The following is a 15,209-nucleotide window of genomic DNA, read 5'->3' as shown; positions in this document are numbered from 1 at the left end:
GGACTCAATGTGGAGACTCTAAATTTGTTAACAGCAGTTGCAATAAAACAGTATAACACAGTGGTAGTATTATGTTTCACAGTGATTTTCAATAGATTGAATTATGTTTAGCTTGATGTCTAGTTTTCAGTTGACTGTGCTTATTCAGGTTGCCTAACATGAATAGGCATTGTTTCATGATTTCTCATGCAGTATTACTGAATTGTTGTATATAAGTGTATCTATAGATACATCATGAGATTATATTTGTCCCATTTCTTTGGGCTTATTTCATCACAGATGTAGGTATTTCTGTGCTCATTATGATAAAACATGAAAAAATGACCATGAATCATTTTGTCTGTATTTTTTTAAGTGTTGGTTTAAGTATATTGAATTTCTTTTTTCAAAGAAAAAGTCTTAAAAAATTTTCCATGTACCATTAAAATGGAATTTTTTCTTGCTTCTTATGTAAGTAATAGCCCATTTCAAGTCTTTGTAAATAAATGGAAATAGATCTATGAGAAAAGTATGATTACTGACAAATTACCCTGCAACTTAGTAACACAGCAGACATTTATCACCTCATGACATTTATCATTCTTGTGCCAGGAATTTGGAAACAGGTTAGCTGAGTGTTTCTGGCTCTGAATCATGAGATTGCAGTTAAGCTGTAGATCAGTTCTGCAGTATTCTCAAGGTTCTAGGGTGACTGTAGAATTGGCTTCCAAGCTCACTCACATATGGCTATTGGCAAGAAACCTCAGTCCTCTGACTGTTGACTGGAGCCCTCATTTCATTGCTACATGGTACTTTCTCCATAAGACTGCATGAGTGTCCTTGGAACATAGCAGTTGTTTTCTCTAGAAGAAGTGATTCCAGAGAGAGAACAAGGATGATGCCATAGTACTTTGTATGTCCTAGTCTCAGAAGGTAGGCACCATCACTTCTGCTGTTCTGTTTAGAAACAAGACCCTAAATTGAGCTTACTCTCAAAGGGTGGAGAACCAGGCTCTACCTTCTGAAGGGGGGAGTGAAGAATTGGAAGACGTACTTAATGACCACAATAACGTAGACTAGGAAGTCTTAGAACATAGGATAAATGCTATACTGGTTCCTTAATAGGGTAGTTGTCAGTTCTGACACTGTATTAGACTTATCTGTGTAGCCTTTGTAAAACAACAAAGCAAAACACAAATGGTTGAATTAGGCCTGTTGATTCACTTGTAGTCAGGTTTTTCTATAGGTGTTTTCTACTGTGCAAACAAAGTTCTTCATTGTCTTTTTTAAGATGTACTTTCTGATTGAGTGACATAGGTTACTGCTGTACTTTTAAATTTTTTATTATATTAGTCACCATACAGTGCATCCTTAGTTTTTGATGTAGTCTTCCATGATTCATTGTTTGCGTATAACACCCAGTGCTCCATGCAATATGTGACCTCCTTAATACCCATCACTGGCCTATCCCAATCCTCCACCACCCTCCCCTCTGAAGCCTTCAGTTTGTTTTTCAGAGTCCATACATAGTCTCTCGTGGTTCATTCCCCCTTCTGTTTACCCCTGCTTCATTCTTCCCTTCCTTCTCCTACTGATCTCCCTGCTATTTCTTATGTTCCATAAATGAGTGAAACCATACGAAAATTGTCTTTCTCTGCTTGACTTACTTCACTTAGCATAATCTCCTCCAGTCCCGTCCATGTTGCTGCAAACGTTGGGTAATCGTTCTTTCTGATGGTTGAGTAATATTCCATTGTGTATATGGACCATATCTTCTCTTAATCCAGTCATCTGTTGAAGGGCATCTCGGCTCCTTCCATGATTTAGCTATTGTGGACAGTGCTGCTATGAACATTGGGGTGCATACGGCCATTCTCTTCACTATGTCTGTATCTTCGGGGTAAATACCCAGTAGTGCAATTGCTGGATCATAGGGTAGCTCTATTTTTAACTTTTGGAGGGACCTCGACACTGTTTTCCAAAGTGGCTGTACCAACTTGCATTCCCACCAACAGTGTAAGAGGGATCCCCTTTTTCCACATCCTCTCCAACATTTGTTGTTTCTTGCCTTGTCAATTTTTGCCATTCTAACTGGCTTAAGGTGGTATCTCAAGGTGGTTTTGATTTGAATTTCCCTGATGGCTAATGATTTTGAACATTTTTTCATGTGTCTGTTAGNACAGAGATAGAGACAGCCAGCGAGAGAGGGAACACAAGCAGGGGGAGTGGGAGAGGAAGAAGCAGGCTCATAGCAGAAGAGCCTGATGTGGGGCTCGATCCCATAACGCCGGGATCACGCCCTGAGCCGAAGGTAGACGCTTAACCACTGTGCCACCCAGGCGCCCCCCAGAAGCTTTTTATCTTGATGACGTCCCACATGTTCATTTTTTTCTTTTGTTTCTCTTGCCTTTGGAGATGTGTCATGAAAGAAGTTCCTGTGGCCAATGTCAAAGAGGTTGCAGCCTGTGTTCTCCTCTATGATTTTGATGGATTCCTGTCTCACATCGAGGTCTTTCATCCATTTGGAGTTTATCTTTGTGTATGGTGTGAGAGAGTGGTCAGGTTTCATTCTTTTGCATCTAGCTGTCTAGTTTTCCCAGCACCATTTATTGAAGAGACTGTCTTTTTTCCACTGGATGTTTTTTCCTGCTCTGTCGAAGATTAGTTGCCCATAGAGCCGAGGGTCCATTTCTGGGGTCTCTGTTCTGTTCCATTGGTCTGTGTGTCTGGTGACATGCTGTCTTGGTGATCACAGCTTTGTAGTATAGCTTGAAATCTGGCAACGTGATGCCCCCAGCTTTGTTTTTCCTTTTCAACATTTCCTTGGCGATTCGGGGCCTTTTCTGGTTCCACACAAATTTAAGGGCTGTTTGTTCTAGCTCTTTGAAAAATGTCATTGGTATTTTGATTGGGATGGCACTGAAAGTATAGTGCTCTGGGTAGCATAGACATTTTAACTATGTTTATTCTTCTGATCCATGAGCATGGAATGTTTTTCCATCTTTTTGTGTCCTCTTCAATGTCTTTCAAGAGTGATCTGTAGTTTCTAGAATATAGATCCTTTACCTAACTCTGGTTAAGTTAATTCCAAGATAGTGTATGATTTTTCGTGCTATTGTAAATGGAATTGATTCCCTAATTTCTCTTTCTTCAGTCTTATTGTTCGTGTATAGAAATGCAATTGATTTCTGAGCATTGATTTTGTATCCCGCCACATTACTGAATTGTTCTATAAGTTCTAGTAGTTTGGGGGTGGAGTCTTTTGGGTTTTCCATATAGAGTATCATGTCATCTGCGAAGAGAGACAGTTTGACTTCTTCTTTGCTGATTTGGATACCTTTTATCCCTTTTTGTTGTCTGATTGCTGTTGCAGGGACTTCTAGTACTATCCCTTCTCTTTCCATCACATAAGTGGTAACATGATACCAGGTTTTCTCTACCTTTTTAAACATAACAAATTGATGAGGAAAATTTCTCTATGATAGGAAAACTTCCTCATTCTTTTTTGTGTCTTTTTGCTGTATTCCATTCCCTTGTGTAGATTAGTGTAATTTCTCTTTCCAGTCCTCTGTAAATGGACATTTGCACATTTTTTATTTTGCAACCAGTGTGACAATGAATGACTTGTGTATGTGTCACTTTAAATGTGTAAGTATGTCTGTAAAGTAACTTCAGAGAAGTAGAATTGCTGGGTCATTTGCACTTGGTATTGTATGCTACCGTACCTTAGGGGTTACCAGTCTCCTCACAGCAGCCACGGTGTTTAAAAACTGCTTGTATGCCCATAGTCTTTATCTCCAGAATATATTTTCATATCTTTAAATTTTGCCAGCTTTATAGCTGAAAAATGGTATTTCAATATAGCTTAAGTTTGAATTTCTCTTATGGATGAGGGTGTATTTTTACTTATATTTAGACCTACTTTTCTTCTTCTGTTTAGCATCTGTTCATATTCTTTGTCTTCTTTCTCTTATGGTTTTGGTTTTACTGATTGGTAGAAACTACATATTAGGAGAATTCACCTTTCAGAATGAGTTAAACTGTTTGTCTTTTGACTCTTTTCATTCCGAAGTTTTTGCTTTTTTTTTTTTTTGTATAATCAAATTACTCTTGTAATATAGATTTTTGTCATTACTCAGAAAGTCTTACTCCAGAGTTATAAAATTATAAAATTACTTTTTTGTTTTTTCCTAATACTTTAGTGGTTTTATGTTTTTCAGTTTTAGATTTATTGTGGTGTATGGAATCAGTTATGAAACCAACTTAGTTTTTAAATAGATAACTGCCAACTTGTCTCAGTATCTTTTATTGTGTAGTTCATTTCTTCCTCATTGACTTGGATGCCAACTTTATAAAATCAGAATTCATATATTTATTTATTTGGGTCTTTTTCTAAACTCGTAGTATGTTTTCAGGTTTTCCTTTAGTGCCCTGTCCGTCTGGGTTTTCTAGCTATTTATTTAGTTCTTGGTGTAGGGGGAAGGGGAGGGTGCTTTTTGTATTTTTATTGGTTCCATGCTAATATTAGTTTTTGATGCTCTGGTACTGTTTTTACTTTGTTATAACTTCTTTTTATAATAATAATAAAGTCTACTGAGTTAAATACATACATTAGTACATATGTGGAAGGATATGGAATAATGGCTATGTATATTGTATAAAATATATTACCGTAAGCAAGAACTTATTTCTTCATTGCCTTCCATGGAGTAGGTGCTTTTTAAATATATTAATCCACTTAACTATTTATCATACCAACTAAGTCTATTTGTAACTGGAATTTTCAGAATGTGCAATTGTTTATGGCTAAATTTCCTTCAACATTGCTTTTTTTCTTCAGTTGTGATGCGGATCCATCAGCCCTAGCAAAATATGTTCTTGCTTTGGTAAAGAAAGACAAAAGTGAGAAAGAGTTAAAGGCATTATGTATTGATCAACTGGATGTATTTCTTCAAAAAGGTAAAATCTTTGGTTTAAAAATACTAGTTTACTTTAATAAATCCTTTAAAGCAAGATTTTCCATAATATTAAAGGAACTCAATAAGATAACAGACTCTAATTGTAACAAAGTTGAAGTGTTATTACTGATTATTTATAATGAAAACCTTTTTCATTAATATCTTTATCTTCTTTCTTAAAGCATGCTGATATTTTTCCTTAAAAAATTAAGTAAATGAATGCTTGTTTATTTAAAGATCGTACTGCTTAAGAAACTACTTGGAATGTTGTCCAGATAGTGCTTCTAACTTTTTTCACTTTGCCACCATCTAGATAATAATAATATTTATGTTTGGAACTCTGAGCGCAGCATACATGGAGACTAGTCATGGCTGGAAGCAACTGGCCCAGAAGCTCTGGCCATCCTAGTTCCACTACCCTGAAATTGAATGGATTAGTATTACCATAGGATTTGTTTCATGACACACTGGTTTGGAAGCTATTATTGTTAGTATAATTTCTAGACTTATAAAAGTCAGTGTATATTTCATCATATTGAATTCTGATGTATAGAAGGGGAGAATTCATATCTTAGCAAATGTCTTTAATTTGTGGTTTTTGTGTTTTTGTGTGTGTGGCTTTTTTTTTGTTTTTTGTTTTTTTTAGAGACACAGATATTTGTAGAAAAGCTTTTTGATGCTGTGAATACAAAGAGTTATCTACCTCCTCCAGAGCAGCCATCATCAGGAAGCTTAAAGGTAGAATTTTTTCAGCACCAAGAAAAAGATATTAAAAAAGAAGAGGTAAGGATTTGTGTATTAGATGTTCTTTAAAAACATATAAGGAATAATTAAACTGAGTTTTACTTTCTGTATTTGTGTCAAGAATCCTCAGGACCATCCCTAGGAGCAGTCTTAGGATTTGACACCTAGTTGTACTCATGGCTATGACTTCTTACAGCAAAATCAGCAAAAAGAAAAAGGAGGTGTTGCGAAGTCTGGGGGAAAACAGACATAAGCTTCCAGAGGCTTCTCCGAGTAGTCATGCAGGATGCACATAGCAAGTAGTTTAAACACATTAGAACTAGGGAAATTGATTAGAGACTCTGTGTCCAGGGTTTTTATTTAGGGCTGATCGCAGACGCACCTTCTGCCTACTATGTACCAAAATTCCAAACTCCCAGAGGAAAGCATGTGTTCAGCATAAAACCATATCCCTGACACAAACAATTTAGGCATATAGTAAGCTATTCTTATCAGGGAATGATGGGAACCCTCCAGAAATCAAAGTTCACAAACACTAGCCAAGGGTCTACCTTATATAATAAGCAGGCCTTTCTAAGGATAACAATCTCAGGCTTGCTTTTTAACTCTTTTCTGTATAGTATCTTACAGCTATGGACTTGGATTATCTGTGTTCCGTGAAAATAATTAGATTGACATTAGATCTATTTGCTTCTGTCCCACCTGCGTTTTGTAGGGGACTGTTTTTAAGGTAGTCACATAAAAGGACCTTCACAGGGCAGGGGGCATGACCTCATCCTTTAAGAGATTTTGAAGAGTTTACCTTTTATACAAGGTTGCCATTCTTGCTTAATAATTACATAAATTCACATCTTCTCAATTTGATGTTTAAAGATTGTAATTCGAGCAAAAATAATTAATAGTTAAACTGTTATATTTTTGCAATTAGCCAAGCTTTAGGTCAAATAAATCTTGGTTAAAATTTTGGCTTTATCAATCAGTGCTTTATGACCTTGGAAATGTTACTTTTCCAAGCCTTAGTTTACTCAGCTGTGAAATGGAAATACTATAGGGTTGTTGAAATAATGATAATGAGAAATAATAAACTGGTGTCTATAAAGCACTTGGTGTAGTATGTAGCACATAGTATGTTCTCAATAAATGGCAGTTCCTTTTTTTTTTTTTTAAGATTTTATTTATTTATTTGACAGAGAGAGAGAGACAGCAAGCGAGAGAGGGAATACAGGCAGGGGGAGTGGGAGAGGAAGAAGCAGGCTCCCAGCGGAGGAGCCTGATGTGGGGCTTGATCCCAGGACTCTGGGATCACGCCCTGAGCCAAAGGCAGACGCTTAACGACTGAGCCATCCAGGTGCCCCAATAAATGGCAGTCCTATTACTGTTGAGAGATTGTTGTGTGGTGGAAGATGTGATTGGGCTCTTTCCCCTCATACTCTTTTTTTCTTTCCAGATTATGTAAGTAATATTTATTATGTACTAATATAAATATGTGTATAACATTACATAGTCATTCTCAAGTATATTTTTATTTCTGTTTCTGAACATATTTACATACATGTACACATATGTAGTTACACAGACATGCACATAAAACACCCCTATCACTTCTCTGTGCAAGGGAAGACCAGAAATAATTTTGTGTGTATTTTATACCTAGCAGTAGGGGGGTTCTACTAATAAGGAAGAAAGGAATAGTGGCTGTTGTCCTGGCTACTGCTTACACCACATAGAGATGCACAGTAATTTATTTAAGTTTTGCCCATCGTTGGAAGTTTGGTGGGTTAGTTCTAGATTTTTGCTATTGCAAATCATATTTTAATTCTTAGAAAATTTTAAGTAGTTTTCTCTTGATTTGAGAAGCAGTAAGTCTTCCCCCAAAATGAGTTAATGGCAAAACCTTAGTCTTATGTCTATTGACGTAATAATATTTTTCCACAGTTTTCTTGACCAATTGTGAAAGATATTTATCCCCGATCTTTCAGAACTGTCAAAATGTCAGATGACAACCTGGATTTAAAATACCATGGGTATAGTAAAAGTTCCCAGTTGAGCATGTACTGTGGAATATGATGATCTGTCAACATAAATTACTTGCAAGTGTGTGTTGAAGCAAGTAGAAGGGAAAAGGTGCATTGTACCCTGTTTTTTTTGGGTGGGGGAGGGTCAAAATGGGTGGGAAGAGGAGAATGAAAGTATTTATAAGAAAAAAAAGGTCAGACTGTTAAAAGAAGGCTTTTAAGCAGTGTTTCTCAGAGTTTGGCCTATTGATAGGATTTCCATTTAATTTATCCCGCAACATTGGCCATTTCTGACAGTGAGAGGCTGTTATCCAGAGGGATGTTGGAACAACTGGCATAAACTGGGACACTGTTATATAGCCTGTAGACTGCCTGCATCAGATTGTCTTAGAGTTCTTATTAAAAATGCAAAATCTTGGGGCGCCTGGGTGGCTCAGTCATTAAGCATCTGCCTTCAGTTCAGGGCGTGATCCCAGGGCCCTGGGATCAAGCCCCACATCGGGCTCCTCCGCTGGAGCCTGCTTCTTCCTCTCCCACTCCCTCTGACTGTGTTCCCCCTCTCTCTGGCTGTCTCTCTCTCTCTGTGTGTCAAATAAGTAAAATCTTTTTAAAAAAATAAATATGCAAAATCTTGAGTCCTATCATATTTGCAGAAGCCACATTTTCAGTATTACCTGTATTTTTTTAACCTTTAAATCTTTTTTTTCTAGTAATACCTATTAATGTCTATGTAACCATTGTTCTAGACAGTACAGCGTGGCCTTAGAAAAGTAATTCTGGCCTTAGAAAAGTAGCACTGATCAAGGAAATGTTTTCCAGGGCTGCTCTATTAATAATATAATACGAATGGAGGTCCCTTGTAGGAAAGAGGAATATATAGCTGCTATACTGTTATGAGAACTGGAGAACTGTTTGACCTTACATATCATTTTCTCTTATATCTTTTTCTGACTTGGTTAGTTCTAATGCATTCTGCTATATTTCCTAATGTGTATGGTGCCAAGCCAAATCTGGGAAACCAAAACATGAGTATATGTTGGAATTTTGAAAGAAGAAATAAAATTGATTTTCTACTAATAATGTTAAAATGAGGACATTTGCCTAAGTGTTTTCTCACCACTGTTATCTAAGATAAACATTTCTGAGTTTCTTTAGAATTTGACTTTAACTTTCAGCAAGCCTTTCTTCTATGGTTAAATTAAATGATTATGCTTAGAAATTTATTTTTTTTTTCATGCTTTTAGAAGAGAACAAGTTCACGTCTATATTTTAATATCAATTAAATCACTGAAATAGTAGCATGGCAGGGAATAACTTGCTAAACTTAATGCACATTTTTCTTTGTGTATCAGATCACAAAGGAGGAAGAGCGAGAGAAGAAGTTTTCCAGAAGGCTAAACCATAGTCCTCCCCAGTCAAGTTCCCGATACAGAGAAAATAGGTGATTGATTGATTGAACCATGTTCAGTGTTTAGACACTGGATATCTTTTATATGAATGCTTAGACTTGATTATCTTTCACCTAGGGGCAAGTAATGTCTACTCTTCCATTGGTCTAAAAAGTGTAACTCAGTTCCTTTCTTACCAAGAATATCTGTGTCAGATTTATAGGTCCTGGAAGTGAGATTTAGAGTAGTGCTTGGCAAACATTATTATTATATTTATTTCTAACTTCAAATTCCAGTGAAATCTTAATGTGAGCACTTTTTTTGCATGACGTTTCCCTTTAGTGTGAATAAATTATTTTTCCCACTAAGGCTTCAAAAGCATTTAGTGGGAAGTAGATGCGCTACATGCCTGTGTAAGTATGAGGCTGTGTATGTACAGGGCAACATGTGCTAGGAGACGTTATGTACCTATGCTAAATGTATAGATGTCTTTGTGTCTAAGGCTAAAGATTGAGACTTTGAGAGTTTTTTTTCCCTTCAAAGGGGTTTTAGAGTTCTTAAACAGATCATGTCCAGTTTTCTCAATTTGAGTTTCCTATATATGTGATGGAATAAAGAATCATGGTGTTTACAGGAATTAAATGTGACTTTTGCATTTAATGAGTTTTCTCTGTATTTGCTTAATTATTTTCCTAAAAGTGATCATTTATTTTTTTAGAAGTCGTGATGAGAGGAAAAAAGATGATCGTTCTCGCAAAAGAGATTATGATCGAAACCCTCCTCGAAGAGATTCGTATAGAGACCGGTACAATAGAAGACGAGGCCGAAGTCGCAGTTACAGCAGGAGTCGGAGTCGAAGTTGGAGTAAAGAGAGGCTTCGTGACCGGGATAGGGATAGAAGCAGGACTAGAAGCAGAAGCAGAACACGAAGCCGGGGTAAATAATCCATATTATATGTATGTTCTGATGAGCATTCTTCTATTGTGAATAAGCCGTATTTGAGGGTTTTAAAAATGGTCTTAATTTTTGTCAGGGTTGTCTTCATTTTTTCTATTTTGATATATTTTGTGGTCCAAGTGAATACTTTTTTAAAAACTTCTTTTAAAAATTTTATTCATGCAAATGAAAACCAGAATGAATGCCCATTACATTGACTAAAAGTAAAAAGGCTGACTTTATCTAATATTGGTGAGGATAAAGATAAACTGGAACTCTCTGGAAAACACTTTCACAGCATCTTAAATTTAAATCTACACCTACCAAATGACCCAGCCATTCCAACTCTGAAGTATTTATGTAAGAGAAACAAGTGTATTTCCACACCAAGACTGTGTGCAAATGAAATAGACAAAAACTAGAAACAACCCAAATGTCATGTGAATGGATAAACTGATACACCCATACAGTGGAAGAAAAGGATGAAACTTTTGATATATGTCACAAAAGGATGAATCTCAAAATAACAATACTGAATGAAAGAAACTCAGACAAAAAAGAATATACATGTAGATAAAATTTTAGAAAATGCAAACTATTTCTATGGTGACAGAAAACAAATCAGTGGTCACCTGGGATGGAATAAAGGGCAGAGAATTACCAAGGAGTCCAAGGATATTTTGGGGGGTGATGAATATGTATCTATATGTATATTACTTTGGTTATGATTGGTTTCGCATGTATATACATAGATAAAATTCATTAAATTGTATAAATATGTTCAGTTTATTATATAAGAGTTATATTTTAAAATTGGGAAAACAAAATTCTCATTTCAGATGAGTATATTTGCAAGAGCATGTCATTTCCAACATATGTATAATTTTTTTTCCAGTGTGTGTTCTTGAAAGGAAGATACTGTAGGCAGTAAAACAACTAAAACACCTTCAAGTAAAACACCTTTACTCAAGCTTAGATTTTTGCTACTCTTTCAGCCTTTATTGTACCTTTAGTCTTTGGGAAATAATATTTATGGCCTTTGTATAAGCTTTATACTTCCCTGTTCCTCTTTTCTTAGAATTTTCCCTCTCTGTGATCTAGGTATACTAGGCCTTTCTGCACGTTGCTTCACTTAACTAATCTCCTTAATACCTTTTCTCTCTCCTTGGGACCATACACAACCCAGTTAATGGTTTTGTTCATATTTAATATGAACTCCTTTTCCTTCCTTTTGGCTCATCTATTTCCATCTTCAATAAATAGTTTTCCCTATTAATACTATTAATAGTGTATACTATTTATTTAAAAAGCCATGCTAGGCTCTTTAGGTGGATTATAATTAAATGTTCATCACAGAAAAAATAACCATACTTTTTATTGTATATTTTGTTTTGTGGGCTGAAGTTATGCATACTAAGATTACACTGAAGAAAATAAAAGATCTCTTCTGTAAACAGCACTCCAAGAAGAAACAGCTCATTAAGTACAGCAAATTTTGTGTGATTTTATAGTTCAGGTCATATTGAAAAGAAATGGCTTATCTTGGAACATTGTGTATTCATTTTAGTAGTTTTTAAAAGAAAAGGAGGCTTGTTCAAAAGAAAATTTGAACATTTTCTCTGTGTTTAGCAAAAATACCACTATTTTGTAGATTTGAGACTTTTTTTTTTATATAGTTTTATAAGTCATTTATATTTTGTTGCAGAAAGGGATCTAGTAAAACCTAAATACGACCTGGATAGAACAGATCCACTAGAAAACAATTATACTCCAGTCTCTTCGGTACCTAGTATTTCATCTGGTCACTACCCTGTACCTACTTTGAGCAGCACTATTACAGTAATTGCTCCTACTCATCATGGTAATAACACTACCGAAAGTTGGTCTGAATTTCATGAAGACCAAGTGGACCATAACTCATACGTAAGACCACCAATGCCAAAGAAACGGTGTAGAGACTATGATGGTAAGTCTTTTATTCTTTCCATGAAGTACTGAATTAGTATTTCCAGTTGTCTAAATTCTGTAAGTTTAAGTTGCACAGTTATTCATAGACAGCCCAGTTAGTGGTGGTAAGTTAGTCTTAGGCACTTTTTGAATTCCTCAGTGTTATTTAAACCTTCATTAATCACTACTGACTACTGTAAATCCATTTAAAGATAGTGCTTGTTTACAAACATAAGTCTTAATATATTTTTGGAGTTTACCAAACAAGAGTAGTATCTACTGAGTTGTTTATCTGGGAATCTGCTACTGAAACATTCCTGACAAAACTCATTTCTTTAGAAATAAATGGTTATTGGCATGTAATTAGAACCTAGAAATGTGAATATCACCTATAAGAATTTTATAAATGAAGACTCTCAAAGTTTTCCTATAAGTTTTGTAAATTGTATTAAAGTTATAGTTGCAATATTCTCAAAGTTTTAAGTGAGATTTAAATAAAGGAAATGAAAAATAAAAGAAATGTTTCTAACAGAAAGTATGTAAAAGTTTTGTATCCTCTTGTTGGCTAGGTATACTCATTTTAATTTGTGGATATACTTTTTTAATGTTATGTTAGCTATATTTACTTCATAATTTTTTTATGTTATTGGAAATTAGCTCTTGTGTTACGGTTAGTTATACTTGCCCAATATTAAAAATATTCTTATTTTTAAATATCTTTGTTAACTTATCGAAAATTTATTTATCTGACACTTTCCATATTTCTAATTATTCTTCCTTACAGAAAAGGGTTTCTGTATGAGAGGAGACATGTGCCCTTTTGACCACGGAAGTGACCCTGTAGTTGTAGAAGATGTGAATCTTCCTGGCATGCTGCCTTTTCCAGCACAGCCGCCAGTTGTTGAAGGACCACCTCCTCCTGGACTTCCCCCACCTCCACCAATTCTTACACCTCCACCTGTGAATCTGAGACCCCCAGTGCCACCACCAGGCCCATTACCGCCCAGCCTACCACCTGTCACAGGTAAGTAAATATATTTTTTTGCCAGTACCTATTATCTGTGCATTCATAGCCTTTTTAACAGTTATTAGATTGATGCTTGCTTTTGTTAAAAATACCTGAAATAATCCTAAAGATGCCTGCTAGAAACTAAGGGCACGATACCCTTATTTAGAATATACCCCCACTTTGCACGCTTTGCCAAACCTATGATTTACTATGGTTTGGAGTGGCCCTGACTTAGCATATCCCTGATGAATCCCAGCTCTCAGTAGTCCTTTATAGCTTTACATGCACCTGTTTTGGAATATGGTAAAGGGTATTTTACTCTAGAAAACTAATATAATTGTAAGAACTTGGAGTTTATAGATATTATAATTTTGCTGATAAATGAGAATATCATGTTTGGATATACAATAACTTATTTTATTTGTTTGCTTTCAGATGATATTTCTTATTCTTTGGTTTTGACAGGACCACCACCTCCACTTCCTCCTTTGCAGCCATCTGGCATGGATGCTCCCCCAAACTCTGCAACCAGTTCTGTTCCTACTGTAGTAACAACTGGCATTCATCACCAGCCTCCTCCTGCTCCACCCTCTCTTTTTACTGCAGGTGCAGTTTTGCCCCTCTTTATATTCATAATGTAGTGATGTTTTAGAGCAGAGTTTTAGATAAGGAATTTAAAAATGTCTAGAGAGTGACTAGCTTTGTTAGGTTTATTTTTTCTCACTAAAATCATATAAAATGTAGACATGGTGAATGTATGTTAAATGTAAGTCCTCATTTATGATTTTTAAAAGACTAAGTTACATTTTCCATTTAACTTTTTATATTTTTGGAAAACTAAATTTTCTTAGATATAGTATGTTAGCTCTATATTAGTAATGTTATATAATTTATTTTTTCTATTATCAGTATAAAAAATTTCCAAGTGGCGTTTTATAATTGTTTTTTAATTACAGTTTTTGTATTACCAGATACATATGACACAGATGGCTACAATCCTGAAGCCCCAAGCATAACAAATACTTCCAGACCTATGTATAGACACAGAGTGCACGCACAAAGGCCTAACTTGATAGGACTAACATCAGGGGATATGGATTTGCCACCCAGAGGTACTATGATTAATCTTTTCTTCTTACTTTCGTATCAAGAGTGGCAAAACATTTATAAAGAATATGGACCTGCATTTATTTTAGAAAGAATATGGACCTGCATTTATTGGGGTTGAGTAAGGGGTGGTGATTAAGTTTATTCCTCTGATCCTTTGGTCTCTCTTAAGAGAAAAGGTAATAATGCGTGGTTGTCTATTTGTGTTACTGTTGACCATTTATTCTATCACCCAAGGGGAAAGAAATTCCTGAAAGTACATATTTTCTTTTTTTTTTTTAAAGGAGAATAAATCTTTTTTTTATTTTCTTAAGACTTTATTTATTTATTTATTTATTTATTTGAGAGAGAGAGAGAACGAGCGTGCGCACAAGCCAGGGGTGGGGTCAGGAGGAGAGGGAGAGGGAGAAGCAGATTCCCCGCTGAGCAGGGAGCCTGACTTGGGGCTCAATCCCAGGACCCTGGGATCATGACCTGAGCAGAAGGCAGATGCTTCACCGACTGAGCCACCCAGGCACCCTGAAAGTACATATTTTCTAAGTTAGCTTTTTTGGGGGTATTTTGTATCATTTGCAGTCTTTTTTTTTTTTTTTAAAGATTTACTTATTTTGGGGGGATGGTGCAGAGGGAGAGAGAATTGGGCTTGATCTCGTGACCCTGAAATCATGACCTGAGACTGATCAAGAGAAATGAAGAGTCAAATGTTTAACTGTGCCACTCAGGCGCCCCTGTCATTTGCAGCCTTAATTGGTTCATTTAAACTCTTGAAAGTAATGCTTTAGGGGTGCCTGTGGCTCAATCGGTTAAGTATCTGCCTTTGGCTGGGGTGGTGATCTCAGGGTCCTCAGATTGAGTAATGCTTTAATTCCTGAAGATAGATTATTTTTTTGTAGATTGGATAATGAAATTAGTTTTACAAACTTTCACAAACTTGTGCTTGGTACGTATTTTACATATAAGAATTTGATATTGGTTTGCTTATAATACTTTAATCAAAAGGAATTATGTTTTAGGAAGTGATTTATTAGTTTTTAAATTTTTCTTAGAGGACACAGACGTTGATAAAATTTCTAAATGAGAGAAGATAAAAGCTTAGATGATAAAGTCACAAGCTGGGGCAGCAAAA

The 15,209-nt window shown here is 35.7% G+C and overlaps 1 protein-coding gene across 22 annotated transcripts in view; it reads left to right on the top strand.

The window, feature by feature from the left end:
* Positions 1-15,209, top strand: part of RBM26 (RNA binding motif protein 26) — an 87,251-nt gene that overhangs the window by 26,022 nt on the left and 46,020 nt on the right. For 14 of the 22 annotated variants that reach the window (XM_034665363.1, XM_019800438.2, XM_034665358.1 and 11 more), the window contains exons 2-9: positions 4,820-4,938; positions 5,584-5,720; positions 9,049-9,137; positions 9,803-10,020; positions 11,726-11,986; positions 12,752-12,991; positions 13,412-13,582; positions 13,933-14,088. In XM_034665363.1, the coding sequence (XP_034521254.1) occupies positions 4,820-4,938; positions 5,584-5,720; positions 9,049-9,137; positions 9,803-10,020; positions 11,726-11,986; positions 12,752-12,991; positions 13,412-13,582; positions 13,933-14,088 (1,391 nt within the window). The remainder of the gene's footprint in view (positions 1-4,819; positions 4,939-5,583; positions 5,721-9,048; positions 9,138-9,802; positions 10,021-11,725; positions 11,987-12,751; positions 12,992-13,411; positions 13,583-13,932; positions 14,089-15,209) is intronic. The other 8 variants (XM_011225904.3, XM_011225903.3, XM_011225900.3 and 5 more) reach the window with 3 other exon arrangements.

This window comes from Ailuropoda melanoleuca, chromosome 7 (genome assembly GCF_002007445.2).
Source record: "Ailuropoda melanoleuca isolate Jingjing chromosome 7, ASM200744v2, whole genome shotgun sequence".
NCBI classification, from domain to species: Eukaryota; Metazoa; Chordata; class Mammalia; order Carnivora; family Ursidae; genus Ailuropoda; species Ailuropoda melanoleuca.
The sequence above is the reverse complement of the archived record's forward strand: the minus strand, read 5'-3'. Positions and strand labels throughout refer to the sequence as shown.